Source organism: Sphaeramia orbicularis, chromosome 20 (genome assembly GCF_902148855.1).
Source record: "Sphaeramia orbicularis chromosome 20, fSphaOr1.1, whole genome shotgun sequence".
Lineage (NCBI taxonomy): Eukaryota > Metazoa > Chordata > Actinopteri > Kurtiformes > Apogonidae > Sphaeramia > Sphaeramia orbicularis.
In genome coordinates, this window is record NC_043976.1 from 5960557 (window position 1) to 5973540 (window position 12984).

At 40.3% G+C, this 12984-nt stretch overlaps 1 protein-coding gene across 5 annotated transcripts in view; it reads right to left on the reverse strand.

Moving 5' to 3' along the window:
• The window catches only part of LOC115410999 (MAGUK p55 subfamily member 7), a 120306-nt gene that overhangs the window by 21251 nt on the left and 86071 nt on the right, over positions 1-12984 (reverse strand). For all 5 annotated transcript variants that reach the window (XM_030122892.1, XM_030122891.1, XM_030122890.1 and 2 more), the window contains 2 exons: positions 9721-9801; positions 5191-5284 (listed from right to left, as the gene is read on the reverse strand). In XM_030122892.1, the coding sequence (XP_029978752.1) occupies positions 5191-5284; positions 9721-9801 (175 nt within the window). The remainder of the gene's footprint in view (positions 1-5190; positions 5285-9720; positions 9802-12984) is intronic.

The following is a 12984-nucleotide window of genomic DNA, read 5'->3' on the forward strand; positions in this document are numbered from 1 at the left end:
ACAGCCACCAGAGTCCATCGCTGCCCCCCGGTGCGGAGAGCTCCCTCGGATGAAACACTGAAGACTATAGATAAGAAACATTAAAAAGATAAAAAAAAAAACAAAAGCATTGATTAAAAGAATCTAAATATAAGACATGCATGTAAATATAATATAAATATTAAACATTAAAATGATAAAACAGAGGCATTGGTTAAAAGAATCCAAATATAAGACATAAATATATAAATATAATATAACTATAAAACATTAAAAGGATAGAACAGAAGCTTTGGTTAAAAGTCACATTAAACAACAAAGAGAAGTGGAAAGTTCAGATATAAGATAGAAAGGGGCATTAGTTAAAAGCCAAATTAAAGAGGTGGGTCTTGAGCCTGGTTTTAAAAATGTCTACATTCTCTGTGGCCCTGAGGTTCCCTGGGAGGCTGTTCCATAGGCGAGGAGCATAATGCTGAAAAGCTGTCTTGCCATGAGTTTTTGTGTTAGCTTTTGGAACAAGTAAAAGGCCAGTGCCAGAGGACCTCAGGGTCTGTGAGGGTTCACATGGTAAAAGCAGATCTAAAAGATAAGAAGGAGCGAGACCATTAAGACATTTAAAAACTATTAAAAGGTCTTCGTCAGCACTCGAGTGGCTGAGATCTGGAGAGGTTGAAGTTGTGAAATTCTATCTTTGGGAAGACCAGAAAGCAGGGCCTTACAGTAGTCAATTCTACTGGAAATAAAAGCATGCATCTCCGTGTTGGCTCAAGAGAGAACTGGACAGACTCTGGCTATATTCTTAAGGTGATAAAAAACCTGTTTTTACGATGGATCTAATATGTGAGATAAAAGTGAGCTCAGAGTCAAAGATAACGCCCAGGTAGACCGATAACTAAAACTTCAGTTTTGCCCTGGTTGAGCTGCAAGAAGTTTTCTGCCATCCAGGTTTTAATACCTAAAATACTGTTAAAAAGGGCATCAACTGGCTGAGTGTCTTCAGGAGACATGGCAATGTACAGCTGTGTGACATCAGCATAGCTGTGGCAGTTGATACCATGTCTCCTGATGATAACCCCAAGTGGAAGTATATATAGGTTAAAAAGTATGGGGCCTAAGATTGAGCCTTTGGGGCACACCACATCTAATTTCATGGATCGCTGAAGAGCATGTGTCCAAACTTACCAAAAATTTCCAATCTGTGAGATAGGATTGAAACCAATTAAAAACAGTACCAGAGAGGCCAACCAGGTGTCTCAGTCTATTTAAAAGAATTGGGTGATCTACTGTATCAAAAGCAGTGCTCAGATCCAGGAGCACCAGGACTGAGATCTTGTGTGAGTCCAAGTTGCACCTGAGATCACTGACGATCTTTAAGAGAGCTATCTCTGTACTGTGATTAATCCTAAAACCAGATTGATATTTCTCTGAAATGGTATTTTTATTTAAAAAGTCATTCAATTGATTAAAAACAATGTTCTCTAAAATTTTACTTAAAAAACTTAAGTTGGATATGGGTCTGTAGTTATTAAAAGTGTCAGGGTTCAAATTGCTCTTCTTCAGAAGGGGCCTCACCACTGCCGTTCTAAAGGCAGTGGGAAAGGTGTCCATCTGATGAGAGCAATTAACAATGTTTAAAAGCTCGCCTTCAAAGGATCCATAAAATAACATAAAAAGTGATGTGGGAATTGGGTCTAAAAGGCAGTTGGTTGGGTTTACTTGGGAAAAACTCTACCAAGTGTCTTAGCAACAATCAGGACTGTCCAGTGTTTCTTCAGGTAAAAATAGACCCTCAGTCTTATTAAAAATGGTCTCCTGGACAGGTAAAATGCTGGATCTAATAAAATCGATTTTGCTACTGAAGTGGTCTGCAAAACTTTCACACAAGGAGTCAGTTGTGGCAGAGTGTCTGTTGATATCCGGGTTGATTAAATGGTCAGTTGTGGAAAAAAGGAGTTTGGGATTATTTTTATGGGAAGAAATGATATTAGCAAAATATATGTTTCGTGCTTGTTTCACTGCCTTGTTGTATGCTACTAATAATATTATTGTTATTATTGTTATTATTATTATTATTATCATCTTATTAACACCGGTAAACTGATATCAAGATTATACCTTATAATTGATATTTTGGTTTATTTTATTTTGTTTTATCTTATGGTGTAGATTTTTTTTTTTTTTTTTAACAATGGCAGTAAATTGTATCCTATATATGTTTTGTTGCTGTTTTGAGCTAAAAGAAGCTCTGATTGCTGCTGGGACTTCTAAGGTTAGGTAAAAGGTACCTTGTGGTTTGAATGGAGTGGGGTGTGTGCACCTTGTTTGGGAAGATGCGTCGGCAGTTTGGGGTAAGTTTATTTGTACTTTTGTTTTTGTGTTTTGTTTTAAGCTTTGTACTTGGTCCTCAGATGTCATTTAAAGGGTCCCATGCATTTATTTTTATTTACCCCAATGTCACAACAATTTAATCATAGTAGTCCGCCACCTAATACTTGGGGGTGATTTTAACTGTTGGCTTGGTCAGTTCAATTGCTCCTCTAATAAACACAGTAAACAGTCTAGTTCTGCTAAAGTTGTTAAAGCTTTTCTTAAAGACTTTGCTATCATAGATACTTGGTGTTTTTTCAATCCCACATGTAGAGAATATACTTTTTTCCCCCAGTCCATCACACATACACTGGTATTGATTATTTCTTGCTTGATAGCAGGTTCATACCATATATTCGCTCTTGCGTCCACAATGCTATCGTTATTTCAGATCATGCTCCACTGACTTTGGATTTGATGATGGGTGGTCAACTTAATTATACTGATTAAGCTTATGATGGAAGAATAGGGCAAAATGCATAAATCAGAAATAGTGTACATGTGTCAGAAATGGAACAACTTCTACTTCCTGGATTTAGCATGTTGATGAAATATATTGATCTAAGTTCATCAGCTCCATCATGTCTCAAATGTGGCTGAAATACTCGAGATGGGTGATCCTGTGAATGTTGAAAGGTTAAAAGTCGATACCTTGCAGCATTCTGCATTATTTGCTATCAGAGGAGAGGGCACATAAATCACAGTGAGGCAGACCAGTGGAGGATAAGCTATATTAGGCAGATGGATTGATGCCATTTTGACACAGAACAGGGCTTCCCTTGGGAAAGTTGTTCATACTAAACACACGTTGTTGTGGCTCCAATTCCAGCAGACCTTTTATTTAACGTTTGTGCACAGAGCACATTGTTTCTGCTGAATGCAATGAGGCATAACGCAAACAAGTTCATCTCACTCCTCATCTACTTTGCTGCCTTGTAATTTCGGAGTGCAGTGTCCCACGCATCCACCCCACATCACAGCTCAGTCACTCACCCCTGCGACTCCCTGAAAAACATTGCATGCCTCGACCTACACCACAACACAGCCTAAATATACAGCCCCCCTTCCTTTCTGCTTTCTGCATGCTCTGACACTCTATACGCACTTGCTGCCTCAGGCTTCCCTCTGTTGTATGTCTGTGTGTGTGTGTTTGCGTGGGTAAATATTTTGCATCTGCGCCCAACAGTATATCTTCACCCCCCTCTTCCAGCTCGTGTGAGACCAGCAGAAAGGCATCAATCATTCGTATGACTATTACAACTTGCATTTCAATTTGTTGGCCACAAAATGTTGAGGCGGGCCCGTGGTGTGGCTGTACTTGTAGGAGAGTGCCTCAGGAAAAGCAGGAAGCAGAAACAGGAGGCCTCAGGGCCAGTGTCTAGAGCTCTGTTACCAACACAGAGCCCAGCCCTGTCAACACCGGCTCACACTCAGTTACAGACACGCATAGACGACAGTGGGGAGGCTCCATCTGAACTGTGGCTGCAAGTGTGGGTTCACTCAGACAACCACAGTGCCTCTAGTGGCTCAAACAACAGCACTGGTACTGGAGATTCAACTGTGTTTTATTTGCTTTTATGGGGCTCTACAAACCAAATTGTTTGCTACTAAAAGCTGATGATTTTATAACTTGTCTGTTTCATTTCAATGCCTTTATGAAGCACTTTCTAACATAGTCAAAGAGTGCTCTGTTGCTGCGGATTATTATGTTAACATGCTAAGAAAGATTACGTACACTTTGAAAATATTTAAGGAAGTGCAACATATAGTCCTGAGCCGATAAGGCTAAGTCTAAGTTGATTATTGAGACAGTCTGTTTATTTATTTATTTTTTTGTGGTTTTATTTAATGATTTGCACTACTGATTCAAAAAAAAGAATAAAAAAAAAAAACTGGAAAAAATATAGACACGTGTCAGACATGTCAGTGTCAGATGTGTCAGATATTTTTGGGTAAATTATACATTTTCCAAATAGTATGATCGTTATGAGAGTGTAGTTTAACCAAGGTTTCTGTATGTCATAAGTTATATTTTAGGCTTTTTTAGACCTGACCTAGACCAGAGTTAGATGCACTAGGACCAGACTGATGAGGTGAGTACTGAGTTAAATCAGATGTATTTGGTGGCCTTTTACAGAAGCTTTTATATTTGTGACTTCTCATGTCTTACTACCCAAAGTTCCAGATTTAACTTGTTTTCTTGCATAAGAAAATGAGCAACATTTCATTGAGTATGCATGCACTGCATGAAAGTAACAGAATTTTTTTTTTAGTTATTACTTCAAGAAGTTGACGCCACATTAGCCCACAATCACATTATATCACAGCAGCTGGTTGTGCTCTGATAAATTCTGACCAGGCTGAATACTTTGCATCAGTGCTTATTGCTTCCATGTTAGTTTGGTTTTGTCTTTTTGTTACTGTGAACCGATACTATTTTTCCCCCAAAAAATATATTTTTAATTGAGGTTGAAATAAACAAACCTTAAGGAAAGTAGCAATAAGTTTGTAACTCTAAGATGTGGAATTAATTTTGAATGAGCAGAAACCCAGTGTGATGTTGCCCTAAACAGACTGTGATACTGCATCATGTTTCCAAGTTCTCCATTTGAGATACTTTTATGGTTTTTCCGACTCAAATGGTAAAAAGCATTTGGTGAGGTAAGGATGTCTTTGTTATGCAATCTTCTGTGTGCTCCTCACAAAATAAGCAGACACAAGTTATAAATGCAGATCGTGTCTGTAGCTACTGTTTAAAGGGGAAAGGATATAAAGTTAAAAACAGATGACTGTGCCTGTCTGTGTTCTACGTCTGTGTTCCTGACAGCACCAGCAGTTCCCTACTTGTTGTTGTGGATATCCGTCTCAAAAAGATGTTTGGCGATGAAGTGGTATTCAACGCCATCGTTCTCCTGGTTCTTCTTGGCCCGAGTTGTGTCTGTGAGAGAGAGAGAGAGAGAGAGAGAGAGAGAGAGAGAGAGAGAGAGAGAGAGAGAGAGAGAGAGAGAGAGAGAGAGAGAGCGAGAGAGAGAGAGAGAGCGAGAGACAGAGAGAGAGAGAGAGAGAGAGAGAGAGAGAGAGAGCGAGAGACAGAGAGAGAGAGAGAGACAAAGAGAAAGAGAGAGAAAGAGCGGGTGAGAGAGAGAGTGAGAGAGACAGAAAGAAAGAGAGAGAGAGGGAATGAGCAGAAAGAAAAGGAGTGATTACCTCAAACCCAGACTGTCTGACTCACTGTTGGGGCAGAAACCATCTGAACTGAGCCCCTATTAACATCACTGCAAGTCTGAGACACCATGCCAACCCTTGTATATATTATTGTGTAATAGTACTATAAAATACACAACCTGTAGCGCTGCCGCACTAAACTCAGACACTTAACTGAAATTCAGTAGAGGTTTACTGTGCCTTATTAAATTTGTCTCTTGTAATGTGGCTGCAATGCATGTAGAAACAGTAGCTATGGCATTAGCCGTCATGTTAGCTGCTGTGGGGTAATTGAGTTTGGGAACTCTCATTAACATCAAGTCCCTATGTTTACTTGGCTATAAACCATATAGCCCTGTTGTAAAATGAACAGTGGAGGTGGCACGTGGGAGGAACGTGAGCAGGCAGCGCTTGGTGGACCCGGAAAGGTCAGGGAGTGCTTTGAAAGGTCAGAGGGCAGAGGTGTACACCCGTCAAGATGCTCCCAGGCAGCTCCAAAACAAACTATGAAACTTTTATCACCTGCAAACACAAACTGCCAAGTACTGCTTCCCTCTCCTCCTCTGAGCTGCTCATTTTCATCAGCATGTGTTGAGGCCTTGCCCTCGTCGTGGACAGATGCCTTTCTTTCATTTGCTCCAGACTCAGATTCTACAGGGTTCATGGAAAACCGATGGTGTGATTTATACAACGTGTCACTCGCTTGAGAAGGAGAGACAGCCATAAATCTGAGCATGGTGGAAGAAGACACTGAAGAAGATCAATGACTTTCTGTCATCATCCCCAGACAACAGTAGGAAAAACACGAGGGAAAGGCCAGAACAGCCTTGTCATAAGATAACATATACTTATGCCTTCCATTCAGAAATGTGTATGACATGGTGCCAAGCAGCCTCCTGGTAGTCAGACCCACACCATCGACCATGCATTATTTTGGCATCTGCTTTGTGGTACAGAAAATAATTACAGTGCAACAAAAGAATGTGCATCCGTTCATTCCCAAATCATGGAAAATTTCAGTAAGCTTGGACCGGACTCAACATGTTTAACCCCCCGATTCTAATGGCTTACTGCAAATGTTCTTTGTGTTTCTTAGACGGCTGGTTTACATTTTACAGCGACAAGTGAAAAAAACAAAAAAAACCAAAACTCAACCAGGGCCACCACAAGTCGGTGGTCTCCAAAAGCTCCGTTTTTCAAATTAACAAAAAAAAAAAGAAAAAAAAAGAAAAAGGTAACGCTCTCAGGCTTAATCCAAGACAACAGCAAGTGTTAAACACATCCATGTGTCCATTGGCAGTAATCAAATGTTAAAAAAAGAAGAGTGAGACGAGATACTTTCCGAGTCTCTTTTCCTCCCAATGAGAGCCAGGACTTGTGCCATACGTCTTCTATATGGGTCAGAATCAGGGCTGTCTGGGCTCTATTAAACACAGCATCGCAGGTCACATTTGAGAACAATTAACAGGCCTTGTGGAAAAAAAAGAAAGTCCCCACCGATGGGTTTTTAATACCAGGGACATTTTCAAGTGTCAGACTTTGACTGGGACACATCCATTATGCCACATGGCATGTAACAAACACGGCAATTAATATCAGTGGCCTGAAAATTTCCTTAAACTCTTGTTGCAGTTTTCCTCCAAGCCCCAGATGGCAACTCTGCAATTACTAGTGCCACTGCCCAGCTTTAATGTATAAATCAAAAAGATTTATTTGTCTCAACATGTTGGCTTCAGAATGTGAAAAAAATAAAAAGCAAATTTTGGAGAGGCAGTTGTTTGCAGAGCTGGACGGAGTTCAGAATTATGGCAAACTGTCTTTTGGTCCTTATAAGATGGAGAAAATACACAGTAAATAGAGAGAAACTGAAAAAAGAATAAAGCAAGGAGAGCGAAAAGGCACCGGTTCCAATTGATGAAGCAGTGGAATGGCATGTCTTCAGGAGGCAGAAAAACTTGGTTTCATCACTCGGAGTGTGTCAGGGAGGCTGTGAAAAGCTGACAATTACACAGGAGGAGAACTAACCGCCTAGGCCTGGACAGGACCATCTACCAGGGAGGAACGGCTGACCACACAGTCTCCAGCACTGTGGGAGTGTTACACTGGACCATCGCTCACGCAGCACATACACTGTAAAAACTAGACCAGAGTGAGTAAGTTATACATCCTTCAACTAAAGTGATTATTTTGATTTGTTGCTTTAAAAGAAATTCACAGGGTGCACCAGTGCACTGTCAGAATCTGATCTGGTATCTTATGTGCTTAACAGTTTCTTTCAGAATGTATTTCCAGTGTGATAGTCTCGGTCGACAGATGTACAAGAGGGAGCGAATGGATACAGAGGAAGAGACGGGGAGTCAGCTTATCCCCATAACACCACAGCTGGAAGTCAGTTAGTTAGGGTTTAGGAAGGGCCCATTCTGCACAGAACAGCTGCTTAGCAACAGGTACATCATGAAAAACTGAACGTTTACTCTACAACTTTTTTTTCTATTTAGTTTATTTGTATCTCAGCCTTTTATCTGAGAATGTTGACATTGTTGTGCTGGCAATTACAGAAATTCTGAGACCTCACTTATATTACATAGAGGACTCTGGCAATGTCCTCTTATGATATAGGATGAAGAAAAAAAACTTCCTGATCTTTGGCTGAATATGTGGCATTCTTCTGCAGAAAATAAAAGAAAATATAGACAAGAGTCTGTACATACAGTATTTCAATGAAGAAATGTGCATTTTAATAAAGACATTAAGATAAAGATTTGAAGACAAAGCCACACAATGGCAGTTGGTAAAGCTTTATGATAAGAATGCAAATCATAGCTCGTATCCTCAGTAATGTATGACTTATGATGATTCAGTACATGAATTAATGCATGATTAACGGTAAATGCAAGATGTATCATAAATTCCTGTTGCTCAGCATGAACTGATGATCATGTTACTGTGGCTTTACTTATTTGATCATCAATTATACATTAATTTATTAAATGATAAATAGACCACAAAATTAGCTGGACACCACAAAAGTTCAGTTTACGGCTTTGGATCAGTCTCTCTCTTAAACTGTAGTATCTGACATGTCATTAGAGGAAAAGTTTACATGTTGCTGCAAATCCTTAAAGTAGCACCACAAACCTACCCACAGAATGGACAAGTGTAAATAAAATACATTAAATGCTAATTACTGAACTTTATCAAGAAATAAGTGTCACATGAAGGCACCACGACTTGATCATCAGTTCATGGTGAGCGACAGGAAAACATGATGCATCTTGCAATAATTCATGCATTAAACCATCATGACACAAGTCTTATTTAAATATAGGATTTGTACATTTTATATTTTATGCGGAATTTCATGAGCCAAAACTTTCTAAAACAGTTTTCTAGCAGGAATAAAACACGTGCAAAGAAGTTAAGTCAAACTACAGTCAGATTAGGTGATTGCAAACTTCCAAACCTGTGCCTTTTTGTGGCCGAGTAACAAAACAGAGTACACATTGCTCCCCAACAAATGTTGCTGTCTTTAATGAGGTATATTGTGTAATTATGAGGAAGGTGATATCAATCAACTGTAATAAAAAACAAACAAGAATGTAAATGCATAATGCTAGAAGTGAATTTATGTTCTGTCAAGGTAAGAATAAAAGTGCTGAATTTTAGATTTTGCAGTTGTGTAAAGCGCTGTAATACGGCATTTCAGTTCAGACTGCCACTTCCATACAATTATTTTATAATAAGTATAGGTACAGTTCACAGTACTCACGTACTTAAAAACATTGACAAAGATCTCACATTAAAGCTACTATAGCGTTTGATACCGGCTGTCTTCTTATGGGAAAAGCATAAAAAGGACTGAGAATGCTGATGGTATCTTCATGTTCACAACCATGCACATTAGATTGCTCCGTGTAACTTGTGGTTAGCATCAGACTGTCCAAACCTGCCGTGGAGATCTAAAACTGGTTAGACATTTCTGTCAGTACATTGTGAGGTATCCTGGATGTGGAACCAGTTGTTCCCTAGGTCAAACTATACAAGGTAAAATAATCAAATTCTGACTCCTGATACAAACCAGCGGACTACGTCAACCATATCAGGCTGCAATCCTGTAGTTTAACCATAGCCTTAAACAGATAAGACAAGGAAAAGATAAGGAAAACATACGTGGGATGGTTACACTGAAGTGCTGGGGGTCTGAGATCAATAGTTTCCTCTTCAGCTCATTCATACCAATGCCTGTGGGTCCTGGAAACACAGAAACAAAACACAGAAATGAGGAAAGTCATCACTGTTCTCAGATCAGACCACAAATGATGAAACAATGTCTGTGATGGTGTTAGAATCAGAAAATGACGCATGTATTCCAGAAATGACACTCCATGTACATACCCAAACCCTGTCAATGTCATCTTCACTAACAAAAAAAAAACCAAAAAAAAATACACTGACCATACATTGGCTTTTGCTTCTCTACAAAGCCTATTTTATCCTTAGACCAGTGTGAAGTTTAAAAGAGACAATTTTTTCAGTGATTTTGTTATATAATAATAAATCAATCTACCACAGTGTGTAAATAATTACATATGCTATGAAAACTACAGGCAACCCAGAGAAAGCCATTCGAACACAGAGAATCGATTAGGGCTTTTTAACCAGCGCTTCCCTCTTTGCAGTCTGGCATAACATTAAACCCTCTGTTATATGGGACATACACACTGAAGTCAGTTATATACAGAGCAGCTGGATTTTCCATCACCGATGAAATGATTGAAAGAAGCAAAAGTAGGAGAGAGAATTGACTGTAGATTGATTTATCAGTGGCTTCTTTATAGTTTGGAACGGTATACACACTGATTTGTAGAAGAAGTCACTGGATGAACATCCCACTCCCTCAGACTGTTAAAACTGTCAGTCTCTTTTGTTGTGGTGGTTGTTACCCGGGTGCTACATCATCCTAATCTGAACCGACTGGCATCAGTGTCTTCAAACAGACTGGACACCAAATCAGTTTTAGAGTTACAAGTGCAGCGGCTGGGCTTTTCAGTGTTTTACCGCAGCTTCTGCAGTGTGTGGACAGTAGGAGACAACGCTTGATCTGGGCTCGAGATTCCTCGCATGCCTAACGTTCTGGGCAGGCACTACAATCGCATTGGACCCTATTGGAAATTCATTTCTCCAGGCAAATGTGTTTAGCAGGCCGCTCCTCTAAAACAAACGGACAATGAGTTCACTCAGTGAAGCGGATTAGGTGGAAACAGAGAGGGGGGGGGCAAAGAGAGGAGAAAAAAATAGAAATAGACAAGCGCACTATTTTTAAGAGAAAACCACTCCTTTTTCCTATCGTGCTGCTGTTCTTCTACATTTTGTCAGGTCTGAGGCAGGAAGGTACAGGACTGATCCACATCCTTATATAAGGTGCGGACAACAAGGCTCTTTTAAGTGCAATTTCTGAAAACTGGCAGCGTTTACACATAGACAAATTCACACCCTGTGCTGTTTGGTCTCCAACACATGGCCCAGTCCGACTGCTGTAAGTGATAATAGCCGTTTCCTCAGTGCTCGCCTGCACACTACTGTGAATTTGAGAAGAAACCGAGAGGAAAAAAGAGAAAAATACCCCGACCCTCTCTGGACTGACGACACGAGGCATTCTGTGGTTACCATCTCACATAAACAAGCACATGGCCAAGCAAAGACAGCAATCAATCTTAGCTGGGGAGAAGGAGTTTTTCAGTAAAGGGGGGGAAAATAAGAGTCTAGAACCAGGAGGTTTGAGAGCCGGAGTGATTTATTAAGATGAGGAAATGGAGTTCATTTTGAATATGTTTTGGGAGTGCGGGAGGAATGCAGCGGCTGTTTGAACAAGACTGCAACCTTGTGTTCTTGTAGGTGTCGGAGGTGGCAGAGTGTGGTAATAGAGGCTTTTTTACGGGCCTTATTGCAGCGGTCCAGTCCGGCAGACTTCCATATGGGCCTGTTTGCAAGAGTTTGAGCGTGGATATGGGGGGGTGGGGCACGTGTACAGGGGACCAGTGGGGCCATTTGTGCTACCCTCCTGCTCACTCGTAAAAACATTTTCACCTTGTACATCGTTCCCTTGCTCGCCACTTGCGATATCAATGATGCATGGCAGCAGGCCTCATTCAGAATACCTCAGATGGCGATTAAAGCCGATTCCAGCTGCACCAGTGCCTGTCCAACAGGCCCACCACTGGGTCTTTTACAAGCATTAGCATTGCCCTCTGGTCCCATTCACCTTTAACATGCCACCTCTTTGTGCATTGTTTGTTTTTAACAACACTCTAATACAACAGCAATTTAATAAATGAAGTGAATGATGCAATAAAAGAAGTTGTAATTCTACCAACATTTTTGGATGACGCTGCTGTATTTGCATGGTGTTTATGTGTTTTTTCTCTCCCTCCGTCTGTCTCTTTTGCTGGTACTCATAGCCTCATAGATTGATGTGCCAGTAAAAGTGTCAGACTGCATTACTGCACTCATTAATGGAAGCTGCCTCCAGTATTGCCAGCTTAATAACTTCCAGGTCAAAGTTTGAGTGCATCGACTGCAGCGTGTAGGGTGAGATGAGCTCGGGCCCAGGACCCCGGAGCTCTGACCCGGTCTGAAACCTCCAAGCCTACGTCCAAGCTTAAAATGATGCTTTGATACTTTGTTTGCCAACTAGTAAATATACTATATATTCTGGTTTTGGACTGATGGTTAGACCCACTGCAATTATTACCTCCTGATCTCAGTTATTCAGATGAATGAGTGATCATTGTACATAATCCGTAAAATGGTTCCCATTCATCAGTATGTAAACTGGATGAAACTCATAGAATGGTCGCCATCTCCACACCAGTCTCACCATCATTTTGTTGCATTCGCCTTAATACTTGAGTACTTAAAGCTGCGGGAGACTTTCATTACCAATTTTTCATCAAGTCTGTAAAACCCCAGTCATAGCCTATCACGAATCCGTAAGTCTTTCTGTGATTACTCACCTGAATCTTGTCCTTCACGGTGAACAATTTCGAAGTTTCATCCACCATAAACAAACCATGTGTTTACAAACAGAGCTGGGAGGTAACGCGGGCATCTTTGGAATTTTGTTGCGATGCGCATTGTGGGAAGCGGAGGTTTGCGCAGCTGCCTGGCAATGGCAGCACAACCATATGATATTATGTGACTGCAACAAACACGAAGTGGAAACGACTGAAACACGGAAACGGCTGGAGGGAAGCGGAGCTCCAGCTGTTTCCGCGACGTGTTTCTTGCAGCTATATACATATATACATATATATACATATATATATATATATATATATATATATATATATATATATATATATATATATATATATATAAGTATAATTATATATTTCTCCAGTATGGCACTAACAAAGAATTATTATATCCCTTCCA